At 43.5% G+C, this 25,656-nt stretch overlaps 1 protein-coding gene and 1 long non-coding RNA gene across 4 annotated transcripts in view; one reads left to right on the top strand and one right to left on the bottom strand.

Annotated features, from left to right (window-relative positions):
* The window catches only part of AIFM1 (apoptosis inducing factor mitochondria associated 1), a 32,156-nt gene extending 18,684 nt beyond the window's left edge, over positions 1-13,472 (top strand). Inside the window, exons 7-16 of one of the 2 annotated variants that reach the window (XM_039864976.1) lie at positions 3,961-4,045; positions 4,681-4,757; positions 5,677-5,785; positions 6,553-6,660; positions 7,009-7,097; positions 7,544-7,684; positions 9,422-9,564; positions 11,004-11,128; positions 12,669-12,865; positions 13,203-13,472. In XM_039864976.1, coding sequence (XP_039720910.1) covers positions 3,961-4,045; positions 4,681-4,757; positions 5,677-5,785; positions 6,553-6,660; positions 7,009-7,097; positions 7,544-7,684; positions 9,422-9,564; positions 11,004-11,128; positions 12,669-12,865; positions 13,203-13,274 — 1,146 coding nt within the window. In that variant the 3' untranslated portion in view covers positions 13,275-13,472. The remainder of the gene's footprint in view (positions 1-3,960; positions 4,046-4,680; positions 4,758-5,676; positions 5,786-6,552; positions 6,661-7,008; positions 7,098-7,543; positions 7,685-9,421; positions 9,565-11,003; positions 11,129-12,668; positions 12,866-13,202) is intronic. The other variant, XM_039864977.1, reaches the window with a different exon arrangement.
* LOC120604315 (uncharacterized) overlaps positions 1-25,656 on the bottom strand; it is a 43,223-nt gene that overhangs the window by 13,888 nt on the left and 3,679 nt on the right. For both annotated transcript variants that reach the window (XR_005653308.1, XR_005653307.1), the window contains exons 2-3: positions 17,797-17,895; positions 4,834-4,949 (exon numbers count right to left, since the gene is read on the bottom strand). This is a non-coding gene — a long non-coding RNA (uncharacterized LOC120604315). The remainder of the gene's footprint in view (positions 1-4,833; positions 4,950-17,796; positions 17,896-25,656) is intronic.

The following is a 25,656-nucleotide window of genomic DNA, read 5'->3' as shown; positions in this document are numbered from 1 at the left end:
GGGAAAGCACTGATCTGAAACCCTGAGTAGCATGCTAACTAAACTGTCCCAGGGAAGTCAAATCATTGGGACCGTGACTCTGAAGCCATTCCCTCTCCTGATTTGCTCCTCTGCCCTTCTTCCTTCTTCCTATTTTTCCATACTCCCTTCTTCCTATTTTTTCCACACTAAGATTTCTTCAGGATTATGGATGATGAGATATTGACCAATGTATATTATTCATGGTAGTAAAACAATTTGGGTATAATGTCAGCATGGAAAATATTGTCAGTGCCTGAGTAATGGGGACAGTTATTGGGGGGCATTCGTGGGATCCAGGGAGGGTTTTGTTTTGTTATGTTTTATTTTTGTTAATGGGAGATACCACAGTGTGTTTGTAAACTAATGGCAACGTTCCAGTAGAGAGGTAATGGTTATCAGGAGAAAAGCCCAGAGTAGATAGGGTCCAGATCACAAACGGAGGCATTGACCTATGATAGGGACAGACCCACTTCTTCTATAAGGAGACGTTAGGCAGAGAAGAGGGATATAGGTTTGTAGAAAAGCTGGTAATGAGACATTATGAATTAAGTACCCCCTATATGTAAACACACAGGCCCTGCCCTCTAAAGACTAATCATATTAGACAGAAACATAAATAAATAATCATAACACAAATGCGGAGCGAGAGAGATATGCACAGTGTGTTGTGGGAATTACTAGAAAGTGTGCCCAGTGTACTGATGGTTTCAAGGAATGATTCCTGGACAAAGAAGTCTTATAGAATGGGATATGTTATGGAATGAAGGCATTAGAAGTGAAGAGCATTCAAGTTAAAAAGAACAGCATTAAGAAAATGCACAAGGGTATGAAAAAAGCATGTTTCATTCAGGGAAACACAAACAGCTAGGTCCTGACAGAACAGAAAGTACAAATTAAGAAATGGTAAAAGATGAAACTGAGAAGTCATGCAAGAGCCTGATCGTGGAGAGCTCTGTCATGTGAAAGATCTTGAGTTTTATCCCATAGGCACTGGGGAGCTGTTGAGTTTTAGACAAAGATATACTACAGTTGGATTGAATTTTCAGTAATACTCTTATTGGCTGTGAGGAGGATAGATTTCAGGGGGACAAGACTAGAGACAGACCATTTCGAAGACTATTGCAATAATCCAGGTGAGAGATGATGAGAGCCCAAACTAGGTCAGTAGTGGTGATAATGGTGTTGTAAGCACAGTTTTAAAGCACTTTACATGTATTATCTCACTTTATCCTCACAATAATCTTATGAGGTAAATACTATTATTATTTCCATTTTATAGAGACACAAATCGAGATTAAAGAAAGGTTAAGTAACTTGCCCAAGATCACATAGCTAATAAGTGTTGGAGACAGAATTTGAGCCCAGATCCTTCTGGCTACAGAATTCTGATTGCAGAGCCCAAGCTCTTACTAACTAACATCAGTGTATAGCTTCCCAACAGCAAGGTGGTAAGGAGCGGGGAACACTGGAGACATGCTTATGAGGCAAACTCGATAGGTGTGGTGATTGATTGAAGGTGGAACATGAGGGAGAAGGAGGAGGGAAAGGTGACTTTCTGTTTTCCACCTTGTGTGGTAGGTGCTGAAGTATCCCCACCTGAGACAGATATTACAAGAGTAAGATCTAGTTTAAGGGAGAAATAAAATTTCAGTTTGGGCTATTAAGTGTGAAGTGGAATATCTGTGCAGATGTCCTGTGGGAAGTTGGATATATGACTGACACTCAGAGGAGGGGTCTGGTCTCAGATAGAGATTCAGGAATCCTCCATGTACATGTTGGAGTTGAAACCATGAGAGTAGGTAAAGCCTCCCAAGGACAAGTTCTACACTCAGAAGAGGAGTAGGGCCAAGGATGAAACCCTGGAAACCCAAGTTTTAGGTAGGCTTAAGAAGAAGAGTCCACTAAGAGTTGCCTAATTATCATCTCCCCTCTCTCATTTAACTCCACTAAGGAGAGTAGGAAAGAAGTTAAAGGGCAGTATAAGGAAAGCCCAGGACAGGGTCTAGGGTTGGAGAGAGTTTCAGGGAGGAGGGTGTGATCCACAGTGTTACTGCAGCAAGAAAATCTGGTAAGAAAAGACTTGTAAAATGACCCATTTGATTTAACAACTCAGATATCATTGTGAAGTTAGAAAAAGAAAAAAGTTGATAAACTCTCAAAAAGTTTAAATGAGAGAGGGGAGATGATAATTAGGCAAAAGCTTGAGGAGGACACAGAATCAAAGGTGAGACTTTTAGGATAGGACAGACTTAATTAAGCATATTAATGGGCAGCCAGTATAAGGTGTCAGGAGAGAGGTGAAGGTGATAAGTGGTGACTAATAGGGGAAAGTTCTGGGAGAGAAAGGAAGGGGTGGGGGTCAGGCACAGAAACAGAACAAAGAGGATACTTAATGCCAGAAGCTGGAAGAAAGGAAGTAAGGTTTTTATTCAGGGGTCAGAAGGTGGGAACCCTTATGGGAAGCTGAGGAAGATCACATCAAATGGCTTGACTTGTTTTTGCAATAAACTAGGATACTGGGCGGTTATTGAGAGTGAGCAGTGTGAGGGTTGAGTAGTGGGGTTGGATTGAAGAGGGAGCTTACACAGGACAAATCAAAGTCTGCTAAAGAAGCTACTCATCCATCGGATTTCTGGGTACGTCGTTGTCTCAGGAAAGCTCAATTGGGTTCTCCTGTCATATGTTCCTAGAGCTATCTATATTGCTCTCATCAGAGCATTTCTCACTCTTAATTTCTCGTGCTTGATTGTAGTGCTTGTTAAATTGTCTCTCTTAGCTACTAGACTCTGAAGGTATCTGTTTTCTCACCATTGTGTCCCCAGGACTTAGCACAGTGCCTGAAACATATAGTAGGTGCTTAATAAATATGTCTTGAATGAACGGTCTCACAGCTAGTAAAGAGTGGAGCACAGACTGGAACCCCAGCCTCTCTGACTCCAAAGCTGAAGCTTTTCACCATAGGAAGGAGTAGGATGGAATGCAGTTAGGGATGCTGGCAAGAGAACAGTTTGGATGATCTTCCATTGGCCAGGTTGAGATGGAATAGCCTACTGGGTAAACAGAGACAATCAAAGGTAAGCATAGATGCCAGTGGGACTGAGAGAAAGCTGGAAGGATGGGGAATTGTGACAAAAGAGTGGGATATCTGAGGTAGAAGTAGAGGTTAAAAGATAAGATTCTGGATGTGGCTTAAAGGAAAAGTATGAGCCAGATTTGCAGGTCTTCAGTGAATGAGGAGGAGTGGCCAGAATGTGGCTGGATGACAGTGATTCATAGGGTTATAGATTGGCATCCCTCAGAGGACAATGAGGGTACAAGAACCTGGAAGCAGCAGCAGCCAACACCCCCCTCCTCGACTTTTGATGGGAAGGATTGTAGGGGAATGAGCAGTCTTGTTAAGGGGGCGGGAACTAAGTTTTAGTTAGTGCTAGAAGTTGGAGAAAGCATCCTGCAAAAATGGGGATGATGTAGGAAAGTTGCTAACAAAAAAAGTCAGGCAGGATTCCAAAGCCCCAAGCAGAAAAATCTGTCCCTATTCTACATTTCCACAAATTGGGCAGAAACTTTGGAACTGTAGGAACTTCCTCTAATGTAGGCTGCTTAGGAAATAAGGACCACCTGAAGAAACTGGATACCAGAAACAGTGGTGCCAATGATTACTCAGAAGTGGTTTCTTAAGGATTGATCACCTTAGGTCAAGAACTAATTCTTCTCATTGAGCTGGTGGCTAAGAGGTACAGTGTTCTTTTTTGGGGTAATGGAAATATTCTCGAATTAGATAGTGGTGATGGTTACACAACCTTGTGAATATACTAAAAACCACTGAATGGTGTACTTTAAAATGGTGAATTTTACGTTAAGTGATTTATATCAATAAAATTTTTTAAAAAGCTAATTCATCTCTCCATCTTTCTGTGTACCTGTGTGCGACTGTATCAGGTAATACAGCTGGATGTGAGAGGCAACATGGTGAAACTTAATGATGGTTCTCAAATAACCTATGAAAAGTGCTTGATTGCAACAGGTGAGTATTTCTGGAGATGACTTTCTTCCCTGATATAGTTGATTCAAGTTTTAGTATAGAAGGCTTTACTTAATCTTAAGAAAACTGAAACCCAAACTCTCTAAAGTGGGTGTCTTGTCTTGGTGCAAAGCCCAGCTAACTACTGGCGTCCCATCAACAGCCCTTCTGATTATCCTTGCCATTCCTTCTGGTAAAGGCATGGATGTGTATTAAAGAACATTGCCTTTTTTTTCACCCTGCTTAGCCTCTGCCCTCTCTCCTGAAAGTAATATAACCTCGTGGCTTCATTGCCAGTTCCAATCAGCAATCAAAGGGAGGAGACCAAAGCAGTTGCTTAAACAAACATATCTATGCTATCTGGTGTATCTTCATGAGAAACTAGAAGAGAACTGGGAAGCAGAAAGTGAGGCCTTGCGACCATCTGTCGGGAAGGCGGGCCCTTTGAAGAGAGACTCTCAAATCTGCTTCTCAAAACCTGCTGTAAAGGGAGTTGAAGTAAAACAAAGCCTCTTGTCCTGTTGCTGCTGCTGTAGCACCAGCGGGAGCGCATACACTACACCATCACCTTTGTCGGGGGATTGTTTGGGTTAGCTCCTGCTTGTTGAACTAAAGGATTTTCCTCGTCTTATTTCCAGGAGGCACTCCAAGAAGTCTGTCTGCCATTGATAGAGCTGGAGCAGAGGTGAAGAGTAGAACAACACTTTTCAGAAAGGTAATTGCCTGCTTTAGTGCTTTCACTGTGTCAGTTTTGAAGAGGTGGCAGAATCTTGTGGTCCCCAAGTACCCACCTGAGAATTGGGAGATTCCAGTTCTATTTATGCCTCTTCTACAGACTGGTTATCTTGCCTTGAGCAAGTCACTTCTCTCTGCACCTCACATACCTCACTCAAGTGTTTTCAAGCTCCTAGGAGAAAAATACATTTTGTGTTTTTATTGCTTGCTACAGTTCCTTCCAATCACCCTTTCATAGTTGTTTTTTCCTGATGCATTTGAGTCATTGGAACTCATAGCCTCTTAGAATTTTTCATTGCAAGTTCTATTTTGGAGACTTTGGGGAGAAAAGTTAAGAGTACCTAAGTGAGGAAGTAGGGGAGGGGTTACTTTTTATCACCATGCTTTGCTTATGAAAACTGCTGAAGTTTTTCATCCACTCTTATGGGTATTTGAAAAGATCCATACTATCCTTGAAGCTCTTGACAGAACAAGGCTTGTCAACCTCTGTACTACTGACATTTTGGGCTGGATTTGCTGTGAGGGGCCATCCCATGCATTGTCAGATATTTAGCAGCATCTCTGGACTTTACCTACTAGAAGCAAACAGCATCTCCTTACCCCCAGCTGTGACAGCCAAAAATATCTCCAGACATTGCTAAATGTCCCCTGGGGGTGAAGAGACAAAACTGTCTACCCTCGCCACACCACCACCAGTTGAGAACCATTGTCACTAGAAGGAGTGTTACAGTGGAGAAAGAAATTTATATCAATATCATATGGGCTATAATTGAGCCACATTTTACAAGAAGAATTTATGTCCAAATTACTATAGTCAAAGACAGCGGAAAATATTTCCTGGTATTATTATCCCGTGCCGCTTTGGTAAATCAGTGGATTAAACTGCTGTGATCCTGCAGATTGGAGACTTCAGAACCTTAGAGAAGATTTCCCGTGAAGTCAAGTCAATTACAATTATCGGTGGGGGCTTCCTTGGTAGCGAACTGGCCTGTGCTCTTGGCAGAAAGGGTGAGTACTGGAGTGTGAGCTCAGTTTTCTTTCTCTGTTCTGATATTACATGCTTTTTGGGCCTTTCACAAATTCCAGAGATGCATTTGCCAGGATTAGTAGAAAGACTTCGATTAAGGTCTGTATGGTGAAAAGCTAAGCACCGATCTTAGTTCTGATGAAGAATTCTTTAATGACCACAAAGCTGTCATCTGAGCAATTGAGCAGCAATGCTTTCTTTCCTTTCTTCTAGCCTGTAGGCCAAGACTCCTTAGAAATAAAATATTAAGGAAAGTGAGCTATTGAGATGGTAAGGATAGTTTAGACTACAGAAGTGTATGTATCTTTGAACTGCTGCTCCCCATAGAAGCAAAGACTTCCTTCAGACACACGATGGTTCTGTGTGTCTTGACAGATCCATGAGTTACCAGTTTGCATGTTTCATGGCAACCATTTTTCTTAATGTTATTTCTCAGCTGTGCGAAATCAGGGCATCTTCTCAGGAGGGTGCTTACTATTCAGAAGTTGCAAGGCATTTGTGGAAGTCCAAGGTGATGCCTGGGTGCAAGTGCACCGAGTTCACAGTATGTGGTCGAATCCAGGGATGACAGTTCTGGCACCTGTTGTATTTGCCTTGTGACTGCCCTACTGCCCCAGTGCCCCACAAATGGGAGCTCTGGCCTGGGTCACAGTATTGCCGTGTGTGTAGTAAATGGCTGCCTGCTGCTTCTCTTTCTGTCTTAGGACTGGCTTTTGCCTTCTGCTATACCTACTCTGTTTCTTCCTAGCTCAAGCCTTGGGCACTGAAGTGATTCAGCTTTTCCCTGAGAAAGGAAATATGGGAAAGATCCTCCCAGAATACCTCAGCAACTGGACCATGGAAAAAGTCAGACGAGGTAGAGAGATTCTTTCCATATGCTGGCCACTCTTTTCTCTGAGATAGGCTTCATGCAAAGTTGGCTTCTTTGGGAACCCCCTTGACATAAGCCATGTCATCCAGCAGAGGAAATGTTTCCCCCATTCTCTAGTCAGTCAGGTTCATGTAAGTATTCTGAATCTGATGCACCAGATTCTCAGATATGTTGAAAATGAACTGTGGATGTAGGTTTTTGCAGCTTTCCAAGGGTGCCTGCATGCTGATAATTACTGGTTTTATGACAGGAGATGCCTCTAGTCAGCTTCCCTACTTTTCATGAAGGTGGTAGGCTCATAGGCTCAGCTTCAGGTCTTGTTTGCCTTCACAGAGGGTGTTAAGGTGCTGCCCAATGCTATTGTGCAATCAGTCGGTGTCAGCGGTGGCAAGTTACTCATCAAGCTGAAAGACGGCCAGAAGGTAAAGAAGGGGGGAGACAGGCTGCCAGAAGACCTAGCCCTCCTCTTCTTTTTCCTCATTCTTCTTCATTTGTTACCAGTACATTAGTTTTCTTGGCAGCCACCATTAACCTGTCATGATTTTCTGAATGAACTGTCCCTGAATTAAAACAAAAATGATAAGAACCAGAGTAGATGCCTGGGACCCACTTTCCTATAGCCCCTTCCTGTCTTATCAAGGATTTTTAAGACCTGACTAGGGTGACAGATTTCTGTTCAGATGATATGGGTTATGGGTATGTGAAGGAGGGCACTTTATGAAATGGAACTTAAATCTTTTTACCAGAGAAAGTTAACCAATGATTTTTTTTGTAAAGCTTGGGTTTTTCATGACATGATGCGCAGTTGCTATGTCCATAAGTATACATAGAAACTATGGTAATTGATCGAATTACTTTTTTTCCTCAGGTAGAAACTGACCACATAGTGGCAGCTGTGGGCCTGGAGCCCAATGTTGAGCTAGCCAAGACTGGCGGACTAGAAATAGACTCAGATTTTGGTGGCTTCCGGGTAAATGCAGAGCTCCAAGCACGTTCTAACATCTGGGTGGTAAGTGCACTACAGCCGGACCAGGCATGGTTCCTTGTCCCCAGCCTAGGAGCAAGTGTGCCCAGTGGGGTGCTAAAGCGCATCAGTAACTTATCCCAATAGGATTGGAACATTTGGAGGCCAAGTGTAGAGAACAGAAATTTGTGAATAGCTTGATTTACAAAATCAAGTATGGTCTCACACTGCAAGCTAGTGATGAAGGAAATGAACACCGTGCATACCTATAGAACTAGCATTCTTCCGGTGTTATTGTTGTTGGAAGTGTACACAGCTTTCAGACTAATCTGTTTTCCTTGCCTGAACTTGAGTCCAAGAAATGGAGGATAAGGCTATTTCATGACATTCTCTATAAAGGAAAATTACTCGTTTTCATTTTTCCTTGAATACTATTTTTTAAATAGTTTTTAAAAATCTGTTATTGTATGTAGAAACCATGAGGTAATTTCCCCATCAATAGATTGTTACAAGTTTATCGTGTTTGATTATGGACTCTGCAACTAAGGGCATAGGAACTTTGAAAGGTGTTTTTCCCTTACAGTTTTCTTTTTCAATAAAGCATACTAGATTTTTCAAAACTTGTTATAAAAGCAACACACACTCAATATGGAAGGTAGACAAGAAGGAGAGAGGGGGGAACCACCTGCACAATCACTGGTTTTTTTTTTTTTGGTATATTTCCTTCTCTTCATTTTCTTGCACATAGGCATTTTTTTCTTTATTGCAGACAGTCATAGCAAGCATACTATGTATAAATATTCACGTTCTCCTCTTTTTTACATAACATAATGTTAAGTACTTCCCACATTGCTTCAGATTCTATAAACAGTTTAATAACTGTATAATATTCCATTAAGTGTGTTTCATAGTTCAGTATTGCTCACGTGTTGGATTTTTAGGGCATCATATATACACTATCAAAAACAGCTGAGAGTCCATTAAAAAAAAACTACTCTATGCCTCCACAAACCTAACCTAAACTTTGTATGCTCCATACTATAGCATTATATGCTTCCCCAACTAGGTTATACACTCCTTGTGGGCAAGGTAGTCCAAATAGCCACAAAGGTGAGCAAAGGGTTAGAGAGCTCATATACCACCTCCTTTGTGAAGCTGGCCTTGTTCACCTCTGGCTGTGGGTTCTTTCTCTCCTTGAAACACTGAACTCACTTAATCTGTACCCCTCACATTGCACATTGCTTGTTTACATTGCACTGTAGTGAGGAGCAATGCTGCACCTTCTTCAACTAGGTTAAACACTTGTAGGCAAGGTCTGTGTCAGGTTTGTCTCAGCAACCCAGACAGTATAATGCTTTGTACAGAATAAGTACTCCATAAATATTTGTTGAACAAATGAACAAATTCTGAACAACCAAAAAATTTTATCTTGGAAAAGATTTCTAGATAATAGGCAGTCACATCTAAAAACTGGTTTCCACACATAAGAAAGAATATTCTGCAAATCATCGTTTTCTGTTAAGGGCAGGATGAGATGAAATAAGTATGAGCTGGAGCATACAAGGTTTAGGTTAGGTTTGTGGAAGCATAGAATAGTTTTATGGTTTTATTTTTAATGGACTCTCAGCTGTTTTTGATAGTGTATATATGATTCTGGCCTGTAGGTGGAAAACATTAATTAGTTAACATCACAAGCATATTTTTTGAGCCCCAAAAGTTTTATGTTCTGTCTTTAACTTGCTTTTTTTATCATGTGCTCATGTAATGTATTTGTCTCCAAAGGCAGGAGATGCCGCATGCTTCTACGATATAAAGTTGGGTAGGAGACGGGTAGAGCACCATGACCATGCTGTTGTGAGTGGAAGATTGGCTGGAGAAAATATGACTGGAGCTGCTAAGCCATACTGGCATCAGTCAATGTTCTGGTAACAGTTTTGTGCCTTTAGAACTCAACTGATTAGAATACAGAATTAATGGAACCAGAGTCATAGTTTGGTTTCTTTGTGGGCCAGTTAGCTTTATACAGAGAGGAGGAAAGTTCTATATTGTGTCCATGCATTCTATCCCAGAGTGGCATTCTGGTAAAAGTATCCCATTTGGCATAAATTAGACTAGGTGAATGAATGGGGAGGGTATCAGCACTTCTGGTAAAATAGTTCAGAGTTCAAACTATAGTCGGTGGTAGAAAAGTGTACTCTTAGGTATAGACAGCAGTATATTTTAATTTGTTCTTTGCTGCTAATCTCAATGAGCCCGATATGCTGACAAAAAGGCACACTGCTTATATGTAACCCTTAAAATCAGGAGTTCAAAGTCAGGCATATAAGGAGCGCTCCGGATAGCAAAAAGTTAGCAATGGACATTCCAGAATACCAGAGCTGGCTTTATGTGGCACATTCGCATCTTGCTGATTTGAAAGATGAGGTACATAAAAACTTCAAGATTTTAGAAACCTCACAACAGGGAAGTTCTCAGCTGATGGGAGCACATTTTAGGATGATCACTCACAGTTTTATGAGTGGGCAGTAAAAACAATGAATGGATTTCAGGGTCAACACATGTAAGATAATACATTTAGGGGAAAAAATAGTCCATAGCTATAGAATTGTCAGTCAGGTCCCAGGAACAGAAAGCAAGAAGTCAGTGTAGACTGTTCCTTAAAGACACCAATCTAATGAGCTTCTGTGGCCAAAAAGATAACAAAATGTAGAGCACCAGAAACAAAACAGCTTAAGTAGCCTAGATGAGTACAAAACGATGGTGTGTCTGTGCTGCAAATATTCTGTGAAGTTCCTAGCATATTAAGAAGAGCATGATGATGATAGGGAAAGTTTCCAAGAAGAATAGTTAAAACAAAATGACCAAGTGGGTGAAGGTGCTTCTTTATAGAAATCATTCTGGCCTTGAAAAATGAAAGCTAAAAGGAAATACTGTCAGTTAATGAAACCATAAAATATCTCAGATTCTGAGCTCCATAAATATGGAACACTCTTTAAAGCTTCTCAAAGGTAGTTTTAGGATGAGTTAAAGGAAGATAATGAACAGTCGATGTGGGGAACCCATCACTCCCCAAATGTGGTATGAGATAAAAGCGTGAATAAATTGAAAGTGTAGATCATTGTATGGATATATGATATGTATAATGGCTTCTTAAGGAAAATAAAAGTTGCTTGAGATAATCATGCTTTCTCACAGTGGTCCCCAAATGCCCTAGCAGGCAACAGATCAATTTGGCATTTCTCTTCTTGTTGCACATACCAAGTTCTTTGCTTGGCATGGAAGTGCAGTATCATGGAGAAAATGTCTCATCGTGTCATTCTTTACAGTCCCGTGACAGAACATCCTCTTCTCTCTCTTTCCTTAGGAGTGATTTGGGCCCCGATGTTGGCTATGAAGCTATTGGTCTTGTGGACAGTAGTTTGCCCACAGTTGGGGTTTTTGCAAAAGCAACTGCGCAAGACAACCCAAAATCTGCCACAGAGCAGTCAGGTAAGGAAAACCAACTGCTTCTCTTGGAAGAGTGTTGAAAAGCAGTGGTCCAAAATCTCCTGAACAAGGGGTTTCTTTATTGGACAGTGGGGGGTTCTATCAGTGAAAGTCTCTCTTCGTGTGTCCTTTGAAATAAACCACACCCAAAGCCCTCACTCTTTAGTGGTCTGAGAGCTGGCAAAATCAAAAACCCTGGTCAAAGCATAGGCATAGATACTGTGGGTCTCCATCCTAGACAGTGGACAGTGGCTAGATCAATGACTCCATTATTTAATTTGTCTCTAGGGAATAGGAAGACCTGTGTGATGAAGAAAACCTGAACTTTTTAGATGTTTTTGTTTTGTTTTGTTTTGTTCTGTTTCTTCTTGATAATTCTAAGAACTAGACCTGTAGGCCTGAGAACCTTAGTTTAGGACCTGCTATCCTCCATGGGCTCTAGGCAGTAAAGAACGGGTCCGAGTAATTCTTGAGCTGCCTCTAATTCCATTTGTCAGACCTTCTTGCCATGTTTTCTTTAGACAGGAGGTACCTCTTAGAATGAACTTCTCTCCCACAGCCATCTCTTTCATTAACTCCTAGGCCTATTCTCTCTCCCTTCCGTGGCCTTGGCTGAAGTTGTTTAACCTCTGTGTCCTCTCATCAGAGGCATTTCAAGGGCAAGTTGCTCTTTGAGGAGAAAGTAAGACATTATATGGATATGTAGGTTCTTTCCTTGTGCAATCCAAGTAGATTACATACACCCACTCCTTAATTCTACCTCCCCTGGGAAGTGGATCCAGGAAAGAAACTCAGGGACTTAAAAAATCCAGGTCACTACTCTTTCCAGTGGGCAGTATTACTTGAAGTCTGGTCGTTCTCAGAAAATAAGGTGCCCCCTCCCCATACCACCACCCCCTGCCAAAAATAAATACCACCACTATGTTTTTTTCCATATGGAAATGCCTTCTCCTGCTTTATCCAGAGTGTCTCTCTAGCAGCACCGTACAGTAGAACTTTCTGCTTTGATAGCATTATTCTATCTCTGCTCGGTCCAATACATTAACCACTAGCCACATGTGGCTATTTAGCACTTGAATGTGGCTAGTGCAAATGAGGAACTGAATTTTACATTTTATCTAATTTTAATTAAAATATCTTAAATTTTAATTAATTTTAATTAGGAAAGCTATATATGGCTAATGGCTACTGTACTGGATCATGCAGCTCTAGAATGTTTCTTAGAGGACAAGAGCCAGTCTTTTGCAGTTTGCAGAAATCCAAATACCAGGAAATATCCAAGTACAAATTTAAAATGTGATAGTAAGGGAGGGAAGTTTGGGGTCAGACTGATGCAGTGCCCAGGAGCTGGCAAGGAAGAGCTTTCATTGCCTTCATCAGTGGAGATGAGCTGAAGAAGGCCAGCATTTACTGAGGGGGTATAGGAAAACAAATCATCTAGAAGCAGCTTGAAGCAGATGTCCAAAGATACTTTCCTTCCAGAATTTCCCAAGCTCATAATTACTTTGTTTTCTTTCGACTTTGTTTTGGGGTTTGGCCACAGGGACTGGTATCCGATCAGAGAGTGAGACAGAGTCTGAAGCCTCAGAAATCACCCTTCTTCCCAGCAACCCTGCAGTTCCCCAAGCCCCCGCCCAGGGGGAGGACTATGGCAAAGGTGTCATCTTCTACCTCAGGGGCAAAGTGGTGGTAGGGATCGTGCTGTGGAATATCTTCAACCGAATGCCCATAGCAAGAAAGGTAGGTGCCTATCAGAGCTCTTACAGCAAGATGGGAGGTGCAGGCTGGAAAACGCTCCTGTGACTTCATCAGCTGCCCTACTATGCACTGCCCACCTAGGTCAAATTGTGCCTGAGCAGAACAAAGGTATATCCTTGGCTCAGGAATGTTTCTTTTTCACTCAGAACCCGGCTGGGTGGCCTGGGAGTCGGCACATGCCTATTTAGGGTTAGTAGAAAGCTGTTCCCACAATTCTCTTCAGGTGTGATGTGAAGACTGGCCCAGGCTGCGCCATTGTGTGCCTGGGCTTGAATGCACGCAGAGTGAGTTAGTGATCGACTGTTCCTCTCTCCCTCAGATCATTAAGGATGGCGAGCAACATGAAGATCTCAATGAAGTAGCTAAACTATTCAACATTCATGAAGACTGAAGTCCCCCGGTGGAACAGGCAAACACTTTGCTGTCTCTGACAGCAGTTTGTATGGCTGAAGGAACATTTTTTTTAATTCATCAGACTTCCTCTGTGTGTATGAGTGTGAATGATCAAGTCTTTTGTGAATATTTCAATCACGTAGGCAAATTCTTAATGTTCACATCACTAAATAAAACCTGATTCTTCTAAATTAAATCCTGCTCTCTTTGAAAGGGAACGGGTTGGGTGAAAGGAGGAAAGGTCTGCATATTAAAGAGCAAGCAAATTGGAGTTACTACCAAATGCATGACTTTTCTCAGCGTTGTATTCCCTGTTCCACACTCTACACTTCTTTCAATTCCCTGAACTTCTCTCGCCTCTCCGGACCTATCTATAACAGACATGCTGTGGCTTTTGCCTACAGCGCTTGACCCTTCTTCCCTTCCCTAGGGAAGATCCTGTCTCTATAATGCTTTCCTAGCTCTTCTAAGACTATTCCTTGCTTGTCTGCCTAGTGGTCTGTGGCTTCCTGGAAGCCAGAACCTTGCTTTAATATCTTGCTCTTGGTTATATCTCCAGAGCTTAGCATAAAGTCTGGCTCACAGTAGGTGCTTAGTAAATCATTGTTGAATGAATGAACACATAAACATGGAATAGACTTCACTTTATCTGGAACAATATCTGTATGTACCCCCCATCCCAGAATTGAATTGGTCCTGCAGGGGCCCAGAAAGGACATTTACTGCAAACGGAAACAAGGGTTCAAAAACCTGGTGCTTTGTGGCTAAACCTGGAGACTGACTCCTTGAGGGATCATGAGTTCTCAATTCCTCTGCCAGCTGTCCTCCAAACAGTGGAGAGGACAGAAATAAACCCTCCACTAACTCCTTTTATCTAAAATAAGCTTATAGGCATACCTCACTTTACAGATAGTACCTGGGAATATAAGTCAGAGTTTCATAAATCAGCTCTTTTTTTTTTTTTGCATTTCAAATTACTTAACTTTTAAAATTCAAATCTTATTTCAATTAAGAGAAATTATTACTATTTTCAAGAGTCTAACTGTGAATCTTTTTGTAAAGAGAAAATTATGACCAGCCTAGATGAATTTTTTCATGTTGTGTTTGTTTAAAGAGGGTTGAAGCTACAACAAAATCCCTTCTGAACACTAGAACAAGACAAATGTTCACATTAAGAATGAGCTGAATTAGAACAGTTCTTATTACATGTGTACAGGTTTGGTGAAATATAATCTGACACATGACATCCAAATCTGTAGGTACAATACTCATCTAGTATCCTGTGAGACAGGACTCATTTGTACAGTAATCATCGCTGCTTACAAAGATGCTGTTCTTTGAGTGCCTACTATGAGCCAGGTGGACGTTATATGAGGAAAATAGAGAAAACATGGTTACTTCTCTAAAGGAACTCCTGGTGTCAGTGAGGAAGGCAGACACGTGAATACAGAAGAATAATATAGTGAAATGTGTCCTCAGAAAGACACAAAGTACCGTGGACACACCAAGAATGGAGAGCAACCAGAGCATCCATGCTTAAGTCTACCACTGCTGCTAGATCACTTTCTAAAGCATCATTTGGTCCATGTCCCTCCCACCGCACCCTACCTCACCTCGTTTACATACAGCAACTCCCTGTTACCAACCACATCAAGTCCAAAGTCTTCTATAGCTCTCCTGATCTCAGCCCACTCTGTCATGTCCAGTCTCCTTTCCCATGATTTCATACGCACATGTATGTGCACACATAAACATCTGGTTTATTGACACCCTTAAGTTCTTCACATCTGGAACTCCATCCCAATATCCTTTTACCTATCCAAATCCTGCTCATCTTTCAAGGCCCAAATGAAATCCCACCTTGCTCTTGAGGTCATATTCATAAAATCCTCTTTAAGTCCAAGGTCTTTGAGTTTAGTTCCTATGTTTTCTTCTATGCACTTTATTGTTTCAGGTCTTATATTCAGGTCATTAATCCATTTTGAGTTAATTTTGGTGTGTGGTGATAGACAACAGTCTAGTTTCATTCTTTTGCAGATGGCTTTCCAGTGTTCCCAGCAACATTTATTAAAGAGGATTTCCTTTATCCACTGTATGTTTTTGACATTTTTGTCGAAAATTATTTGCCCGTATAAATATAGGTTTATTTCTGGACTCTCAATTCTGTTCCACTGGTCTGTGTGTCTGTTTTGCTGCCAATACCATTTTGATTACTGTCACTTTGTAGTATAATTTGAAATTGGGCAGAATGATGCCTCCAGCCTCATTCTTTTTTCTCAGGATGGCTTTGCAATTTGGGGTCTTTTGTGCTTCCATACAAATCTGATAATTTTTTTTGTTCGATTTCTTTAAAAAATGCCCAAGGGATTTTTATGGGGATTGCATTAAATCTGTATGATGCTTTAGGTAATATGGTCATTTTATCTATGTTGATTCTTCCAATCCAAGAACACAGAATATCTTTCCATTTCTTTGTATCTTCTTCAGTTTTTTTTAATAAGGTCTTGTTGTTTTCATTATATAGGTCCTTCACATGTTTCGTTAAATTTGTTCCTAAGTATTTTATTCTTTTTCTTGCAATTGCAAAAAGAATTATTTTTCTACTTCTTTTTCTGGCACTTCATTATTAGAGTACAGGAACGTTGATTTTGTATCGAGACTTTACTGTATTTGCTTATTGTTTCTAGTAGTGTTCTTGTGGAGTCTTTAGGGTTTTCTATATAGAGAATCATGTCATCCACAAATAGTGACAGTTTGACTTCTTCGTTTCCTGTTTGGATGCCTTTTATATCTTTCTCTTGTCTGATTGCACTCGTTAGGACCTCCAATGTTATATTGAATAACAGTGGTGATAGTGAACAGCCTTGCCTTTTTCTTGATCTTGGAGAGTTTTTAGATTTTCACCATTAAGTATAATGTTGGCTGAGGGTTTGTCATAGATGGCCTTTTTTATTTTAAGGTACTTTCCTTCTATACCGATTTTGTTAAGTGTTTTGATCATAAATGGATGCTGTATCTTGTCGAAAGCTTTTTCTGCATCTATTGATATGATCATATGATTCTTATTTTTTAATTTGTTTATGTGGTGTATCACAGTAATCAATTTGCATATGTTCAACCATCCCTGTGCCTCTGGGATGAAGCCCACTTGATCATGGCGTATAATCTTCTTAATATGTTGCTGTATTCGGTTCGCTAGTATCTTATTTAGGATTTTTGCATCAGTGTTCATGAGAGATATTGGTCTGTGGTTTTCTTTTATTGTGTTATCTTTACCAGGTTTTGGTATCAGGGTAATATTGGGCTCATAAAATGAGTCGGGAAGTATTGCCTCCTCTTCGATTTTTTGGAAGAGTTTGAGGAAAATAGGTATTAAATCTTCTTTGAATGTTTGGTAGAATTCACTGGTGAAATCATCTGGTCCTGGACTTTTACTTTTTGGTAGGTTTTTGATGATCATTTCAATTTCTATAATGCGGATCAGTCTATTTAGATTTTCTAGTTCTTGATTCAGTCTAGAAAGATTGTATTTTTCTAAGTACTGGTCCATTTCTTCTAGATTATTAAATTTGGTGTTATATAATTTTTCATAGTATCCTTGTATGATCCTTTTTATTTCTGCAATATCAATCATAATTTCCCCTCTTTCATCCCTGATTTTGTTTATTTGTGTCCTTTCTCTTTTTTCTTTAGTGAATTTAGCCAGGGGGTTGTCAATTTTATTAACCTTCTCAAAGAATCAGCTCTTGGTTGCATTTATTTTTTCTATTTTTTTTCAGTTTCATTTATTTCTACTTTAATTATGATTATTTCTTTCCTTCTGCTGACTTTAGGCCTCATTTGTTCTTCCTTTTCTAGTTTTTTAAGATGAAGCATTAGATTGTTTATTTGGGCTCATTCTTTTGTTTATTTGGGCTCGTATTTTTGGAGATAGGCCTGTAATGATACGAACTTTTCTCTTATGACCACTTTTGCCATGTCCCAAAAGTTTTGATATGTTGTACTATCATTATCATTTGTTTCTATGTATCTCTTGATCTCTCTTTTTATTTCTTCCCTGACCCAGTTATTCTTCAGTAGCATGTTGTTTAATCTCTGTGTATTTATGGTTCTTCCTGATTTCTTTCTGCAGTTGATCTCTAGTTTCAAAGCATTATGATCAGGGAATATGGTTGGTATGATTTCACACTTCTTATATTTGTTGAGGCTATCTCTGTGTCCCAGTATGTGGTCGATTCTTGAGAATGTTCCATGTGCACTAGAGAAGAATGTATAAGCAGCTGTTTTGGGGTGGAAGGCTCTATAAATGTCAGTTATGTCCAGTTGGTCTAATGTGTCATTTAAGGATGTTATTTCACAGAGACTTATTTCTGCTTGTACAGATGATCAGTACCAGTTGAGGTTTGGCCCTCAATAGCCAGCCTGTGATTAGCTAGGCCAAAGCACAGTGCAGAACAGGGCTAGTCCCACCCTACAAAAGAGTTGGGGCTCTGCCAAAATATCAAGCATTTGGAACTCACCTACTTGATTTCAATCTCGCTTTTCTTTGCCGTTTTGCAAATGCTATCCAGTGTCACCTCAGCACCTCTTCATGATGGTACTAGCCTTTGCCTGGCTACCTGTAAGGAATAGCAGAAGATGTCCTCATACTTTAGCTGGACAGATGGACCTGAGGGAAGGAAGTGTGTTTTGATTGGAAAGGGGTCAGAGTAAGCCTCTTCTTGGAGGATGAGGTCAACATATGTAAATTTTTTGTTCTAATCAACAGGGCCTGTTTTGGAGACAAGAGACTTAAAGCAGAAAGGGATGGGGGTGGGGAATCCACAGTGACCTACTGTAGGCAGCTTCCTTGAAGGAAAATAAACAGATTCTCTAGAGACCCACTTATACAAAGGAATTCTCTCCTCCCTTCCACCACTACTCCTTCCCTTTCCCACTCCTCTCAAGTGTGGCTACCGCAATATCCCCTGTGTCCTACCCTGACACCACCTAAAGCTGGGCACCCTTGCTGTCCTAGAGATTGTTAGGATTCAATCTCAGTGCCTTGCTCTCTGGGCAGAGGGGAAGTCCTGCTAAGCCCAGAGGTGAAGCCGGACTACCTCTGGCCTCTTTCCCATCTTATCAGGGAATATCTGATGGGCACAGACATATGTACACAAAACCACACACAAAGACACAGCTCAAATAGGTGATGACGTTCCCCTGCCTGGCTGGTTCTACAGGTGGGTGTGACTGGGTCAGAGTATAGGGAGGGTCTAAATATTTAGATATGAGACTGCCAAGCCCTCTTTGGAAAACAGGGGTCATTTCAAAACGAGCATTTTGAGAAAGAGAAATGCAGCCCCTGACAACTAGAAGCTAACCTGGGACTGTCAGCTAGGCCTCAGTGTTGCTACAAACTGGCTTGGCACTCATCGCTAAGCCTGAGTGTTATGTTGAAGGTAAACAGATTTACAAAACATTAGCATCATCGTACAAGGCCATTCTAACCATGGTAGATCAAGACAAAAACAAGACTACTCCACAATCATATATAAATATAGGTAAACACATGAACATTGCCCAAACCACAGAAATGACCAATACTCCTCTCCTTTCTTAACTAATCTGAGCAACTGCTGCTTCCTTACCAATTAGAGCATTAGCTTCACTCTAGTCTGCTCGTCTAATGGATAAAATTTATTTAATAAGGCCCAATCATCAAAATTACCCTGCTTCCTAACAGCATCCAATCCAGAGCAAAACTTCACTTCCTTAAACCCTCCCCAAATCAACCAGGCCAGCCCAAATCCTATAAGTCCTTTCTAGCACCTTCTTCCTGAGATGCCCCATGGTTCCCTAAGGTGTGCATTCCCCCTTGCTTCAGTGAGTAATAAACCAAACTTGTTCAACCATAAGCATGTCCTGGTGGTCTCCAGCTAGTGGATGTTGACAATTTGGAGACAAAGAGCCAAAAATATCTTCTGGAGGCCCACTACCAGGCAGGGATCCCCGTGAATTTTGCCTAGTCTGTACTTTCCGGAACATCTTACCTAATCCCAGTAGAGCCTCCAAGGTCTGTGTCTTAGTTGGGGAAAGCTCAAGAGTCAAGTCTGGGACAGAGGTGCCTGGCCTCCCAGGCAGGTTCCCACCTACAGTGTCTTGGCATTTGCAGTGCAACACAGATTCTTCTGGAGGAGCACCTAACATGAGTGTTGAGTTTATGAACACATACATACATTAATAAATTTGTTGGTCAGCTAGCAAACATTTACTGCACCGCTACTGCATACCATGGTACAATAGGTCCTGGAGATAAGAAGATGAGTAATATATAGTCCCTGCACTCAGTGGCTTTATAACCTGGTGGCAAACACAGATGGATCAACAGGTACTATCATTGCAACATAAGTGCTTGGAGTATGATGCATGAATTCAGATCAGAACTTCTTTACTCCTCAAATTGCTTCATGGTTCTGTTTCTATCTTGTCTAGGTTTTTCTTTCACCGACAAAATCATGATTCTTCCTCCAGTCTATGGTATATTCTCTGTCATCTCTAGGGACAGAACATGAATATGTTTACTATACTTAAATGAATATGTGTAATACGCTTATAACAGAAGATGGAGCTGACATTCAAAGAGATTACACCTCTTTCTCTTCATTTTTCCTTAGCTCCTTCACTTTCCCTGCTTCCTCAGAGAATCTCTGCAGGTTCCCACCCCTTGTTTTCCTTCTCCCTGTGTTTCTTCCTCGGGTCCCAGTAAGTGCTCCCTCCCTCCCTGTTTTCTTCCCAAAGTAGTGGAGCATAATGGAAAGAGCACTCTTCTGGATTTGAGTCTCAGCACTACCATTCACTCATGGAGGACCTGAACAGCCACTTTCCTGAGTCCCAGCAGCCTCATCTGTGAAATGAGGGGAACGGACTAGATCATTCCTCCACCCTCTGCTCTAACCTCCTGTGTATGGCAAAGTCTCTCATGTGCTTGCACAGGACTTTCTTCGTCTTTCCATGGATTCAGTCGCTTTCCATCTCTTAGGTCAAGAGCAGGTGCTAATGAGACCTAAAGTCCTTGGCAAACATCTCCCCACATTGCCTCTGATGTCTCTTTGGCTCAACTAGATTTATAGGTTTGGTTTTGTGTTTATTTGTAGCTTATGATTCTTTGACCTAGCAAGTTACATCTAGACCTAAGACCCCTAGAAATTGCAACTTGCCTTATTCGCACTCCATTGAGAGTTTGACAGCCTCAAAACTGGTTGCATGAAAGGTGGCATCCTTCAAACCCTAAAAAGGGTTGGCTTCGAGCCCAGAATTTCCCTACGAAGCCTTTGTGATTAGATTATTCTATGCCATGTTCAGGCACATACATTCCTATCCAATTATTTAATGAGTCCAGTCCCTCCCTGACAGACACACACTGCAGAGCTGTTGGGTGGACAGCCACCATAACCCAGGGCAGCTCTCAACTTGATGCCAAGAGCTCCGAATCATCCCCCACCTCATACCATAAAAGCCCCAAGACCAGCCTGTTCACCCCCTTTGCTCTTACTTAGTCCATGGCCATTTCCACATTGGCCATGGTCTTGACATAGCCCTGCCCCAAAGTGCAGTGACAAGTGAGCTAGGAAGCTTGCAAGCTTCAGCAGCACCCAGCTTCTACCACAGAGACAAAAGGAAAATGCATGGAGGGAAAGAAAAAAAATCCAGTACCATGATTTGCTGGGTGGGAAAGGACATCTAGAGATCATTGCCTCCTCTGCAGGGAATGAGGAGCTTTAGGTGTTTCAGAGATCAGCAGAGCTCTTCCAACTTGAAGCCTTCCCTGGCTCCAGCCTGAGACCCTTAGCCACCTTGTTGAGACTAATATCCCATGCAACCAGTGTAGGATTCTGGTCTCCCACTCCAGTGGGAGTCCTCAAACTAGTGGCATGGTGGGGAGGGGACAGTGAAAACAGAGAATCCTTGGCTTCAGAGTCATCCCCACCTTAACCTGGCCTGGGCCAATACCAAGTTCTAAGAGGAAGGGCTACAGTGACCTCTCAGGCAATCAGTTTAACTTAATGCAAAGCTTGAGGGAAGCTGAAGGCTCAGATATTCCCCACTTGTCCCCATGATAGCACAAGACCATGTGCTGGGCTGTTCCTCGGAACAGGAGGTACCAAAGAAGAAATCTTAGCTTCCAAGTGACCTCCACAGCCAGTTCTGAAGTCCTGAGGACGAAGAGAAGTCCCCAGACGCCCTCTCAGCAGGTGCTCTTTGTGGGTGGTAGATAATTGCAAAAGGATACCCTGGTACCCTTTACCCAGATTTGGGAACATGCAGTTCCCTCCCCGGCATTCCTTGTGCATCCCAGAACAGTGCAGAGAGGCCTGGCTGGGACAGAAACTCCAAGGTCTCCATGAGGACTCTGGCCCTCCACTTTCCCTCCCAGCTGCCACACTGAGTCTTTCCCCAGGAGCCCGGAGCCGCCCTTGCTTGCACGACGGGATAGGAGGAAAGAAGAGGGGTGAGAGCAGGAAAGAAGGGATTGAGGAGAAGTTTCAAGGGGTGTGCCGGAGACGGGGGAGGATTCTCTTAAGTAAGCTGATTGGCTTTAGTGTGACTTCATGGCTTGCCCAGAAGAGGCTCCCGGGGCAGAAGGCTTCTGGGAGCATAGCAGCAAGAGTGCAAGGTCGGAGCCGCCGGCTGCCTGCTCTAGGCGGGCGCGGAACAGGCTCCGGGCTGGCCAGGACGCCTGGGGCTGGGGCGGCGAAGGGAGGCTACACATGAGCTGGGAAGGCTCCGGGCAGGAAAGCTGATCTCTTCCTTCTCCTCCTCCCTCCCGGAGTCCTCCTGGACCCCTGGACCCCAGACTCCGCTTAGCGCGCGTCCCGCCTGCAGGTGGCGCTGCAGAGGCGCCCTGGGCCCATGCCTTGGGGTCGAGGTTGAAGCTCAGGCCTCGGGGATCTGGGATCTCTCTTTGGAAGGCGCAAGCCGAGAAAGGTTGGCCAGGGAGATGCGGGAGGGACCAAGAGAACTCCCACCACCAGTGGGCCCAGCGCTCCCCCGACGTGGTGGTGGATTCGAAGAGAGGACCTGCTGCGCTAATGCACAGGGGTGGGGCTGGCTCAGGCACGCTTCCAATAGTCCCTCAAGACACCTCTTGGACCCCGCCAAGCTCTGGGCGGCTCACCTTCAGCAAAAGGATTGCAGTCTTGAGCCAGGGGCTCTTGACCCAGGGGCAGTAGAATGGAAACTCTGTACAGCCACTGTCTAGCCTGGCCCCCCTGGGACCTAGAATGCATCTCCTGCACAGGGATAGACTGTGGCCAAAGCTGTGGCAGCGTCTGGAAACAGGGCTTGTCCCGAGTGAGGGATAGGGACTCAGCATTGGGCGATAGTTAGGGATCCCGGAGCTTGTCAATTCGGTCCTCAGCACCCATAAAAAAAAAATCTAAGAGGCTCATCTGGGGCTCAAAACCTGCAACCTTGGTTAGCCTGGGTAGATAGAACCTTGTGTCCTACCTCCTTGCAGGCCCTGAGCTCTAGAAGTCATGATGTTACTGGCCTTCTTGTGTTGGTTCATGATTATATGGTAGCTGTTTAGTTAACATATTGAGAGTATTAGGGCACAAAAATAACCTGTGGCCAGACACTTTCAAGCTGAAAAAAAAAAGTTGTTGGAGATCCAGTCTCACCCTTTTCAGAGGCTTCAGTGGCTATTCCTATGAAACAGCTTTACATACTAGAGAGTGTGTCTTCCTTTTCTGTGCCAAGATATAAAAGCTATGTCCTGTACTAGTGTTCTGGGTGCCTCTTCTCTCCTGTCAGTCAGTCTAGCTTCCCTGCTTTCAGGATATCCAGAGCCATCTGAGAAAGTTCTCTAAGGATTTTCCATAAAGAAGAGGAAAGGAGTGGGGGATAACCCAAAAGATCTTAAATGTTCCCAGGTTTCAGTGTGTGCCAGGAGAAATACTGTCTGCCTCCTGCCCAGACCTCAGAGCCTGGGCCTCCTTCCTACAGGGTGGTGCCCAGCTATTCCTGGAAACCCCCTCCTTTCTATTAACACCCTCACCAAGGTGTCTCCTCCCAGAGCAGGACCTAGGAAAAGGATCATATTGTCAAAACTTGATGTCCCCTGTCCTGTCTCTGTCCCCAACCTGACTTGCCAAAGTCCTCAGCCTGCCCCTTCTCTTGACGTCCTTAGGCTGGCTTCTCCTCCCCCAGCAAGGCCAGAGCTGTGCCTTCTCTCTCCAGTCTGGCCCTGCGCCCCACTAGATGACTGGAAGAGGATCTGATATACTAATTTGTGTTAATGTGACAACAGGCGTTAATGGGGTCCCATGCAACCACGGGCCAATTTCTAGCCTGGCCTCACAGCCTCAGCCCCAAGTCAGGCTGCAGGAATGGGAATTTCAGGCTGATTAATCTGCATAGCCTGCTGCAAGGGCGGGGGAGTAGGAGGAACCAAAGGCCTGGAAGATCCCAGGGTGCTGGTGCCTTGGTTTCAGTTTCATCCTTGGCTGACGCTTTCCTCCAACTAGTGGAATTGCTTTGGTTTCCCTCCAGCCCCTCTCCCCTCCCCAGCTGCCTGCCCCCCTTTTGGACCACTAGCTTTCCTCAGCCAGCCCTTCATTTTGTGAGGGAAGAGATGGGAAGATAATTTGGCAGCAACGAGGAAAAAATGTACACGTAGACAACCTCAGACGCACAGGCTCATATACCATACTGCCTTGCAGACACACACACACACACACACACACACACACACACACACACACACACACACACAAACACACACAGCCACGGTTACGCCCTCATATCTGAGAGACCCACATGGATACACATACAGGCAGGCAAGGCCCTACGGAGATCCATCCCACACACAGACCCACACATAAGCTCACATACTCTCACACGCAAACCAGCAGCAGCCGCCAAGTTGGATGGCTTCCTTAGAAGAAGGCTGGAAAGTTTGTTTGCTGCCAGCGAAGGGGCCTAGATGTTCTGTAAAATAACTCATACTGCACCTTTATAGACATTAAATGTTGTATTTTTCTGGATTAAACAACAACAACCCTTGACCCGTGCCATAGGGGCAGGGCAGGGAAACTGAGGAGTGGCTGCACTCCCACTGGGCCTCTGTTTCGAGCTTGTCTTTTCTTTCCTGTGGGATGGAGCATTCCTGAAAGAGTGGAATCATCTATCTCCTGATACTAACCTCAGCCCAGAGCCACCCCTTGGCAGGATGTCAAGTGGATGAAATTGGGGACTAATGAGTCCCCCTTACAGCTTCTCCCCACTACCCCCACTTCACCCCCAGTCCTGGAGATCTGAAGTCAGGCCTGGCGTCCCCAGTGTGATATCTCAGTCTGAGTCCTTCCCGATCTCTCTTTCCATTCAAACACCCCTTCCCAACTTTCCTGGGTCTGTCCTTCTTGCCACCCCCCCCACAACTCCAGGGGGTGCTATTCATCTTGTACAATACATAGCGCCCCATGCAATGTCACTGGAGCCCCCTCCACTCACCTGAGCCTCCTCTCTATATGAGGAGGGAACACCCAGCTTGATGGCTGCTTGCGTCTCTGTCCCCTAGCCCAACCTCTGGGCCACGGACCGGTACTGGTCCATGGCCTGTTAGGAACTGGACACACAGCAGGAAGTGAGCAGCAGGAGAGTGAAAGAAGCTTCATCTGTATTTGTTGCTGCTCCCAAGCGCTAGCATCACCGCCTCAGCTCCACCTCAGATCATCGGGCATTAGATTCTCATAGAAGCACCAGTCCCTGGTGCCAAAAAAGTTGGGGACCGCTTCCTTATCCCACCCAAGGACTCACAGAAGGTGTCCATGTGTTGGCATTTATTTACACCCCCCCAATCCCAATCCCTGCCCCCTAACAGCAGTCTCTTAGGTCAAAGCTTCTTTAGGCCTACTTGTTTGTCCTTCGGGCCATGAGGGGAGGCACCTTTGGAGTGTCATTTGGCCTCTCCACAAGTCAGTGAGGCACAGTAAGGCCACTGCACAGTAATGCTGACCACCACGCAAGATGGGTATTGGGTCAGCAGACGATGGGGGTTGAAGGGTTAACTCTGTCTCCATTGGACAGTGGCCCCCAAACTCTGGATGCTGCACTGCTTGTCATAGGTGCCCTAGAGCAGGAGCTTGCCCTATACCCTCATCTCAGAGACTTTTCCAGCCTGAGCCCTGGCTTCCAGACAGAGGCTAGGGACCAGTGGGATTAGAGACTCCAGGGGGCTTGCCCTCAATTGTTGAACTCAGCCTGAAACCACTTCTGCCTTATTTTTTGCAAATGAATCACAGGATTTGGTCTCTACCCCTACCCCACCCCCCAAATCTTCCACCATTCAAGAGAGCACTGAACCTGTCCTCCCTTCAAAAACTAGCCCTGCTCATGGC

The sequence above is a fragment of the Pteropus medius genome, unplaced genomic scaffold (assembly GCF_902729225.1).
Source record: "Pteropus medius unplaced genomic scaffold, Ma_sr-lr_union100, whole genome shotgun sequence".
Classification (NCBI taxonomy): domain Eukaryota; kingdom Metazoa; phylum Chordata; class Mammalia; order Chiroptera; family Pteropodidae; genus Pteropus; species Pteropus medius.
Note: the sequence above shows the minus strand (reverse complement) of the source record. Positions and strands in the feature narration are given on the sequence as shown.